The following is a 10,909-nucleotide window of genomic DNA, read 5'->3' on the forward strand; positions in this document are numbered from 1 at the left end:
GACAGATTCGAAATTCAAATGTAATATTTTTTTATAATTAAGTGTAACAGTATTTATGGCCAGACTAAGTACATATTCAGGGGCACTTTTTCATAAAATTTTATTTATTGTTTTCTAACCTGAGTGCGTTTAAACAACTGAGTTTATTTTTAATTCTATATGATAACGCAAAACCAGGCTAGACAAACTATTAGTGCGTATGGCTGTGAAATTAACGTTAATCATATAGAAAGTTTACGTGGATCTTCTGAGAAAAAAGGAAATCCTCTATTATGGCCCTTTCTAAACATGTTACGGAATAATACTTCGTGTTAAGAAACCTTTATAGTTTTTCAAACGTGGGATAATAAAATGCTAGCTGATTTTTGCCGAGCCTTATTTTACTACTAGATCTTCGCACACGGCTTCGCCCGCCTGGTCAAAAAATTTCCATGGGAATGAGATTTTTCACCACAAAACCACGAAAAGTAGCCTATGGCATTCTCTATTCTCTTCTTTTAGAGAGTGCCTCCTAACTGTCTTCAGGCACAAAATCCTATCCTACTATCCTACTAATATTATAAATGCAAAAGTTGGTAAGGATGTGAAACTACTGAATCAATTGCAATGAACTTTGGTACGTGGATAGCTGGACAACTGGAATAACATATAGGCAAAATAGGCTTTTTATCCCGTTATTCCTACGGGATACGGACTTACGCGGGAGAAACCGCGGGGCGCAGCTAGTAATATCATAAAATCGCTCCTTTGCGACATGAAAGAAAGATAAACAAGCAAACACATACTCGCATTAATAATATCATATCGCATTCTTAAATATCTACCTACTTCGAAATGCTTTCCGGTAGTACCAAAGTTATCAGATGCATCGCTTTACAATTACAAATATGTTAAAATACACTAATGTGTAATTAAATATTTATGTAGTCGAACTACGAGTTACCCTACTAATTAGCAAGGGCATGCAAACCTGTGAACCGTTAAGTTTGGTGTAGCGAAAATTCTAGGACAGTAACGGGTAAAATCAAGTTAACATAATATTATGCAAAATGAGATATGTTAAAACGTATTCAATTACCATGTTGATGACAATCTAGTTAAATAATCTAAGTATACTAAGAATCATTGCATGTTCAACTCGGGCGAATACCAAGTTTAATTAGAAGTATGAGATGAGTTCCACATTAATAATTAATATTTTGTTTTACCTACGAAAAGGCAAAAATCAATTTATTTATACATCTTCTATATATATAAAATTCTCGTGTCACAGTTTTCGTTGCCATACTCCTCCGAAACGGCTTGACCGATTCCTCTGAAATTTGGTAAGCATATTGGGTAGGTCTGAGAATCGGCCAACATCTATTTTTTATCCCGATATTCCTACGGGATACGGACTTACGCGGATGAAACCGCGGGGCGCAGCTAGTATTTAATAAATCACTGTTATCGCTATAAATATAAATAAAGATAATTTGTCAGAACAATATTATTGTTGTTTTTCATTAATTTCATAAAATGTACTGAGTACACGTACCTATAAGTATTGGAGAATAATACTGCCTGCATTAAATAAAATACTCAAAGGGATTATGCGAACAGTATTCTCATCGCCATTTATAATTAGATTCCATTCCTCAATGTTTCTAATGTTAATTACTTTTGTTTCTCGTCTTGGTTATAATACTGAGGGTTTTGGAACGAAACGTGACAGGTTAGATTAAAAAGACAAATAGCAACAAATTTAAGACAAACGACAATATTTACTACTTTAAGAATTATGTTTAAAGTATAAGAATGTTATTTATATTCGACCCTCAATTCTTAGCCAATGGTTCTGTGCGAGATAGTATTAGAAATATAAAGAATATATTTTATAAGATACTTTATATAATTTACATCGTATCATATTTCGTATAACATACATTTTCAATAATTATTGACTGGATAAAATATGAAATACGTAGTCAAATTAATGCTCTACAAATTTTCATATAGATTAATATTCAAAATTTTAAGCATTATTGTATATTATTCCGTCAAAGTAAGGTAATATTTGAGCGTTCTATTTGCATAAATTTCTCGTTTCCTCACTTACCTACTTCAGCCGCTACAAATAATTTGACAAAATGATTGATCACTCTTTTGTTTGCTTCATAGTGATTGTAATTTGTAACCCTATTATACAATACTGTGTTTTTTCTGTATTTATATCATTCGTTTAGCTCAAATATCCACTTTGCATTTCAATGTAATTTGGAAGGAATTTAATTAAAAACAAAAGATTTAATAAATATGTGAATTTTAAGTAAATCATGGAATTCCGTTTTGAACTGTTTCTAAAATACCTTACAAGAATCAAACGATTATATGAACAATATAAGCTTTAACTATTTACCTACCCTTGGCAGTTTGATACGAGTATAATATTACATGTTGCTCTTTCATGTGCATAAATACCTAATATATATATATATATACATAATTAACAATGAAATGGATACAGTATAAATCTTACAATGGTAATTAATACATTAGTTTTAATTTGATATTGTTATGTTTGCAGGATCTCCGTGGCAAGTCGAGGTTATGGCAGGGCCGGCGGGCGGCGGCGGAGGGGAACCGACCAGGCTGATCCCCGCACGGGTGCCTGCCGTCTTTGAGATTTCCACATCACCCGGCGCATCCAGTTTTAGCAAAAACGAGGTAAAAGGTTTTTACGAAAGTCATGTTATGAAATATCCTCACATAGCTATGTAGGTAGGTATCTAACGTCACAGCTTAAATGTCAATGTACTACAGCAATTAATGAAAAGTCGTGGGTAGGTATAAGTGCTAACATGAAAATTTTTGTTCTTAAATCTATATGTAAAAAAGATTCTATGTGTAAATGTGTTTGGACAGTTACATTAATAGATATATTTCATTTTATGGTTTCATCATCATCAGCTCACAATTGTTATCACTGCACGGATGCCCCATATGAGAAGTCATATTAGTTCACCAAGTGCAGGTTATAAGATATTACATGACATTTAATTCGTGGATATGCCGATTTCCCTATATTTTTCTTCATCATTTCGAGCAGTGGTTATTTGGCTAATGTGCACATGAATTAAAAAATCGATTAAAATATTTCAGGATCGGTAAATTATAATGGCATCGTTTATCATCATACCAGCTCTATAAGCGTAATAAAGGCATTGTGTAAAAAAGTAGGTTTTATACCCTAATATAAATACAAAATCCTTTTATGTAGCGTGGAATTTCATTATTTCGAGTTAAGTCATAGATTAATAAATAGTTGCTATGTTAGATAAACAAATATGTTACCAATGGATATTCGGTTAATAATAGGTATCAAGCTAACCAATCCATATGCATATGACATATTAATTAGGTTATAATATTGATAAATGATATTAATAGAAAATATGTGGCGGTGATATTGTAGCGTTAAATACGTTTGATATTGAACTTTCATTTGTTGCTTCCTCCACGTCCTCTGTACGCCTACAATTCTTCCCACTCAAAATTAATATGAATATTATATATCTACATCTAAATATAAAACGTAATATAAAATTGTATGTCGTAGATATCATACTAAGCTCCAACGAACATTTATTCATTTTCTTAATATGTATGACATGTCTTTAAGATGGAAATTCAATTTATCATAACACAACGAATGTTAATTGCTATCAGTACCGCCCATTGAGATTTATTAAAATAAGAATATTTAATAAATAAAAATGTAATAAATCCTGTAAAAGCTACAAAATAATCAGATATATTTTCTGGGAAAGTGGAGGAAGTGGACTGCAAAGGGCAAACAAAAGCTTTTATATATTTTTCACATCATATTTTTAAACGAGGTTGTGTGCTTGGTTTACATCGTTAAGTAAAGAAAGAAAAGTAAGTTCTCTCTTAGCATTTTGTTTTGACCACTAAATTATGTACACAACTATGTTCCTTTGAAATATTTATAAAGAGCTTTTCATTTTTTTTTCAGTGCAGTAAAGTAAATTTTCATCATAAAACATAACATAAATTAATTTAAGAGTGCAACTAAATGACTGGTAGGCTAATGCTACTTTATTAGTAGCGTTCATGTTATGGCCTGTCAAAATCATATAAAAAATATCAACCTAAGTCGGTTCATAAACTATGAACACACATAAAAAAGAAAATCTGCTCCTTCTTTTCGATAAAAAATGTTAAAATCTTTTCATACAACCAATTTACGGTTCAGATACGTTTTTTTATAATTATTAATACCTCAAATAGAGCACACTAGTTTAAATAATATGGACTATTTCAGTACGCCCGCATACCTACCTACTTTAATCTCGTATCCATAACCTTGTTAAATCGCAACGGGTTTATTCATATATTAATACAGAATTTGTTAAAATGTCCATAAACACACACATTAAGTTTATAGTTCAGGAGTTGTTATCAAAATATTGCCATGTACAGGTTGGTGTGACCGTCACAGCCCCGTCACGAAGACATGTAACGGCCAGAGTGTTGGATGTGGCAGAGAGACCCGGCGTCTACCGTATCGAATTCACGCCTGAAGAAGTTGGCACACATCTCATCGATGTAAGTTTTGTCAACTGTAATGTAAAACCATTTTCCCCCTTTCCTTCATTAATCAAACGAATCTGCAGTGTGGGGTTTTTTATTCTTTAGAAACTTTTCTATGAGCGATAATAATAATATGTGTATTATCTTAATTTAAATATATCAAGTTAATTTAAATAAATCATATGGATGTAGAACATACAAACTTTATGTATGTATGGTTAATACGGGACTTTTCAAGTGATTAATGATATAACTAATTAGGTACAAACGGATCCCGTTACTTAAAAGGGAATTATACAATCGAGACACGGCTGCCATTTGCATAGATACGCATTGAAATTACCGGATGATAATTTTGTCTATTTATTACTCTAAGTACCTGTATGCGCACCGTGTCGTATACCTATCTATGTATTTATAAATGTCAAACTGGGGGAGATTCGTGACCTTCACCATCGGAAATATTAGAACAGCTAAAGGGCAACCGTACAGATTCACTTTACACCCGGATCGTAAAAGTAATTTTGTGACGTACGCAGTTGAAACACAAAAACGAAAAGCTTTCAGGTAAATTACTATACGCATAGCTAAATCAGTACATAGCACGAAATCTTTTACTAGAGTATTTCAGCATGAGTTCGCAGTTCGCAGTCAGTATTCAGTACAATAATATATGGGTATACCGATTTAATCCATTAAAAATAAAATGCATCAATTTTCTCTGTTATCTATCCATTTGTATGAAATAATGATTTCTTGTATATAAATAAAAAAAGTTATTTTAAATGATAGGTGTCGATTGGAGAAGAAAAATTAGCCGCTGGACCACTCGTCGCAAAAGTGTATGACGCAAGTCTCATCAAAGTGACTGACGTGGGTAATGCTATAGTTGGACAACAAAGCCAATTTAGAGGTGAGTTCCCACGATGATTTTAGAGATATGAAGAATACTCATAATAATATCAAATCAAAAGTAAAATTTATCCGAGATAACATAATATTTTCTATTGTTATAGCCATTGTAGGTTTCTCTTGTCATGTTCAATTATTGTATCTATTATGCATCGGACATTATATTGCCTTGAATTTATATCACTTTATAAATGTCTTAATTTTTGTAGTGGATGCGAGTGCTGCTGGTGAAGGACAGTTAGAAATTTCAATCAACGAAGGAGAAGTTCCTAATCATGTACAGGTAAGCTCTTAAGTATTACAACAATTACATATTCATTATTAAAATCATACTTATGTATATCAAATATCAATATTAATTTATTCTTCAAGCTCACCTTAGACTTACACGAATTAATATAAACATAATATATCTTAGAGATCGGCTTCAAGGCCAAATATAGAACACTAGCTGGGACTCGCGTCGTCACTCGCATGGTGCCCGGTTAAAATGTGCCTAGCATAATAATATTAAGTACTAATCCAGACAATAATCGCTTAACTTACCTTAAATACAGTTCCGATTAGCTGTTTTTGCGCGAAAGAGTTTTATCATCTCCTCAAATTTTCCACCCCATAAATTGAATTTTGGGACCAAAATGACCTCAATCGATAGGTCTTCTTGAGGTCGTTTAATATCTCATAATATTTTTGTTTATATTTTTTTTATTATCTTTTAAATTTATCGAGAATTTGATGAATATATCATAAACATCCTCGATAGACTTTTTACTTTAAAGCGAATCATAATTTTATTACGCTTAAATAATTGTTTTATACTATTTTACTTATTAAATCCAAATAAACTAAATAAATCAAACAAATGGATTACTCCCATTTTTTTATATTTGGAAAGTATAATTCTTGAAACGAAATTTCTATTTTGATATAGGTTGTGGGCGGTGGTCGTTGCCTCGTTTTTTGGAGGCCTGAAACCCCAACGCCACACCGTGTTGACATAAAGTTTAATGGAGAACCAGTGCCTTCGTCGCCTTTTGTTTTTCATGTAGCACCTGCGCAAAGAGTCTCTATTGATACGTCACAAATAGGTAAGTTATTTTATCTTTGAAATATTATATTATATCTATACAATTAGGACATCTCACCTAACTTATGTTGATCTAAAATAAAATGTAATTGACACCAATTTGTGCAATGTTTTCATAAAATAAATTGTTGAATGTTGAAAGTATGTAAGCACCATCTAGTATGTTTTGCCTATACTGCGTAACAAAAAATAATAACATGGAGTGCATGCGATACTCAAAATTTCAAAGATGTATCTGAATGATCATACTTTCTCGCCTGTGTAACTGGTAACCATAGATTAATCACAAATTTAATCATCTATTGGAAATATTTTTACCGTGGGGAATCCACGGTAAAAATATTAGAACTTTAGAACATAAGAATTTTAGAATATAAGAATTTTAGAACTTCCCATCATATTTGGCACTTGTCATCCTTGTCATTTGACAGTCAAATGTCAGTTGATTTGTAAACAAATAAAATGTTTCTAGAGTCCACGGACTACATCTTTTTTAAACATTTTATCTTTGAAGTCAGGTATAACCTTGGAAAGTAACAACTACCTACATAAATCTATCTAAATAAAATTATCAAAGATCCAGAATTCCTATGCGGAAGACATAGGGACCTAGGTTTTTTATACTACGATTTCAAATCATTTTTTATTTAATAGAGCTGATACCGGTTGGCGAGTTAGTATCATGCTCAGTTCGCGTGGAAGGATCTGGCGGTGGTGAACTAACAGTTACCGTGCGAGGACCAAGAGGCGAGGTTCCAGTTCGTCTGACTGGAGATGTAGTATCCGGCTTAGTGGCTAGCTTCACAGCTAAGAATGTTGGACCACATACATTAACGGCTCATTATAACAATCAGCCGGTACCGGTAAGTTGAACATAATTTTAAGTATATGACAGGGTCTAGTTAACCCTGTGCTTTTATAATCCTTATATTTCTAACTGGTTGGTTTAAATGCACCCTGTTTGAATGCAAGACTTGAATGTCAAATTCATTTGTACAAATAATTTGTTTTACTCTATTCAGCCATCACATTCTAAAATATATATTTAAAAGATTATCGTTTGCAGGGAACTCCTTTCATATGTAAAGCATATGACAGTAAACTAGTAAGTGTGAGTGGGGGATCATTGGCTCAAGTTGGAGTACCCGTTCAGCTTGCAGTGGACGCAGCACAAGCAGGAGAAGGAAACCTTGAAATCACAGTAGCAGCAAGAGGACTAAATATTCCTACTCAAGTGCACCCACAGGTATAATATAATTAAGTATATATATTATATAGTATAACATAATTCACCACATAAAAATTTAATTAAAAAAAATGTATTATAAAAGTCATATAATGAAAAATCATATGGAGTGGAATAGGGATCACTTGAATTTAATTGGCCATTTTTTAAATGGATGACTACAAGCTCCACCATATATTTTTAATCGTTCCTAGTGAAACAGTGATAACTAGAAATATGTGTATTGTAATATTAACAAAGTTGTCGAATAAAGTGTATTTAAAGAAATCACTTACTAAGCCTGACTTATCAATTAACCCCTGAAAAACACTACTAGAAAGTAATTATACATCATGTGTATACTTTTACACACACATACATCTTAATATTCATATATAGATTATATAGTGATGTAGGTTTATATAGTGACATTGAATTAAATCACTTTTATTTTATTTCAGGGCAATGCAAGGTTCACAGTATCATTTACACCAACAGAAGCCTGTGAACATGTTGTCAATGTATCATTTAACAAAGTAAGTAATACAATTACACTGATGAATGATTATTAAAAGTGTGTGGTAAATTATTATTAAATATTAATCCGTTTTTGGCTTTACATGAGTAACTAATACATACTGAGAATTTATCGGCAGAGAAATGGGATGATAAAAAATTATTTAGAAGTAAATTTTTGTTTTTTGATAGTGCCCAATCTTTATAGATCAAGGATTTCTTGCTTTGCTGATATTTTCTTAAATATATTACCCTAGATGAGAGTGCCAGGCTGTCCACTAGTCATAGATGTATCGGAGGGAGGTGTGAGTGGAGCAAGAGTGACCCTGCCTGGCCCTGTGCCACTGCACCAACCAACTTTCCTCACACTACATCACTCAACTGCTACTCTGGAACAAATTGAAGTTAATGTTGAGGGTGAGTATTGTACATAAGTATGTAAAGTATTAATACTGTAATGTTATACATGCCTTAACTGTAAATTAAGTAAAAACTATTGGTTCTATTTAACTTTGATACAATAAATTAGGGATTGTATGTCAAACATAGTTCATTATTATTTTCTAAGAAAATTACATTCATTTGTCAGAAATGTAAAGTCACATGAGCAATTTTTATCATGAAAGAAGTTTGCTGCCGAGTCAATGTATAAATATAAATGAATATTTTGTGTGCATTTATGTTTCAAGTGTATAAAATTATCAGAGTAATTAATTTGCGAAAGTATAAAAAATACTTCTTATTTACGGCAATGTGTTCAAAACTTAAAATATCATTTAAAAATGATGAACTAGATGAATTAATAAAAAAAAAACGTAATGATTTATAAAGCAAACAATATTTTCTTGCAGGCTGGAAAAAATGAATGAAAGTTGTTGAATGCATTGAATGAATCAAATCCAATTAATATAATGTGGTCTAAGGGGACGAAAGTAGAAAGCTAGGAAGTTTTGATATACCTAGGTGTAAAAATAGCAGCTTTGCTACTAACAATTCACATAAATCTTCTTATTTTTTAAACAATTATAATGATGTATTCATATATTTATTATTATTAGTATATAAGCTATCCTAAACTAACATAGATTAAGGTAATCGGTTTATTGTTAAATTCATAGCGTTATAATGGTATTATAAAAATTATTTACAAGATATAAGTTACGATCGATAACACGTATAACATATCACGTTACAAAAGCTCATCCGCTTCGCCCTAACTTCTAACAATTTCATGAATTATTCAAAATTAAAAAAAAAGTATATAGTACATCACTAGAGCTAAAAATGGGATTTTGGTAGCTATCAGTGAGTCATGCTTGTATCATTTAAACGCATGACGGTGCATAGTAAGCGACGGTGTAAGTAAGGGTTGGGTATCATAGGGTATATAGAGGATAGAGTTAGGGCGAGTTAGGGCGTAGCGGTGAGCTGAGCGATGTTGGCGCGTAGGTCCGAACGGCGCGTCAGTGCCGGCCGCGGTGTCGGCGGCGGGCGCGGGCACGTTCCGCGCGGAGTTCGTGCCGCGAGCGGTGGGGGAGCACCGCTTGAATGTGCTGGTCGACTCGCAGCCCATACCCGCTAGCCCGTTTCATTTGAAGGTAGGATTGCTTTTTGTTATGTGTGCCATGTTTATAATATGTATGTGATAAACTGTTGTTCTTGATACGATTAATTTTAAATTTTATAAATGATATTTTCAGATCAGAAACTGTTTTATTATCTACACTAATATTATAAAGAGGAAAACTTTGTTTGTTTGGTTGTAATGAATAGGCTCAAAAACTACTGGACCGATTTTAAAAATTCTTTCACCATTCGAAAGCTACATTATCCACGAGTAACATAGGCTATATTTTATTTTGAAAAAAAATAGGGTTCCGTAAGATATTTTCGATTAACTGAAAAAAATCAACCAATGAAGTTACTTATTTTGCGTACGCTGCCTAAACTACAAAAGATAGAACCATAAAATGTTAGAATTAATTGTAGATCTTATAAATATCTACAAAAAAGTCCGCGACACACCATACCTATCTATGTCGAGTGAGGCACAACAACCACATTTTTATTTAAAAATCTTGAATTTTTTTGGACTACATTTAAACGCGTTTATTTTACTCGCGCTATTAATCCTTATCAAAATAAATTATTTCATCAATAAGTACAGTTTATGTTGATAATATTAGGTCTTTGAATGATTATAATTGGACGTTTAGTTTTGAAGTTGTGGTGAAATTAAAATATTACGATTTCTGCTGCACGGCCCGTTGTGAAGTGGGCGTCGATAAACTGTTTTCGCGTGAAAGAGCACCTTACAAACATCCATATATTCATCTATACCTAAAAAATTTAACGTTTATAATCAGGATCTGGCTATAGATGTACCACGGGCGAAGCCGGGGCGGACCGCTAGTATATAATAATAATAAAAAAATACTTATTTTTACTACTATTACTATTGTCACATCTTTACTACATTTGATTCAATTTTGACGACAAAGACGTTAAGGCGAGGTGAGTTCAGCGATTAGCCTCTATTGAGGGGGTGAGGTGCGGGGTCTGAGGGAGGCACGCCC

The 10,909-nt window shown here is 32.6% G+C and overlaps 1 protein-coding gene across 1 annotated transcript in view; it reads left to right on the plus strand.

Moving 5' to 3' along the window:
* The window catches only part of LOC119830039 (filamin-A), a 62,008-nt gene that overhangs the window by 35,675 nt on the left and 15,424 nt on the right, over positions 1-10,909 (plus strand). Inside the window, exons 21-30 of the mRNA XM_038352869.1 lie at positions 2,567-2,706; positions 4,483-4,608; positions 5,386-5,506; positions 5,715-5,788; positions 6,437-6,593; positions 7,247-7,455; positions 7,659-7,838; positions 8,279-8,353; positions 8,591-8,750; positions 9,783-9,946. Of these exons, the coding sequence (XP_038208797.1) occupies positions 2,567-2,706; positions 4,483-4,608; positions 5,386-5,506; positions 5,715-5,788; positions 6,437-6,593; positions 7,247-7,455; positions 7,659-7,838; positions 8,279-8,353; positions 8,591-8,750; positions 9,783-9,946 (1,406 nt within the window). The remainder of the gene's footprint in view (positions 1-2,566; positions 2,707-4,482; positions 4,609-5,385; positions 5,507-5,714; positions 5,789-6,436; positions 6,594-7,246; positions 7,456-7,658; positions 7,839-8,278; positions 8,354-8,590; positions 8,751-9,782; positions 9,947-10,909) is intronic.

Source organism: Zerene cesonia, chromosome 11 (genome assembly GCF_012273895.1).
Source record: "Zerene cesonia ecotype Mississippi chromosome 11, Zerene_cesonia_1.1, whole genome shotgun sequence".
In the NCBI taxonomy this organism is placed as follows: domain Eukaryota; kingdom Metazoa; phylum Arthropoda; class Insecta; order Lepidoptera; family Pieridae; genus Zerene; species Zerene cesonia.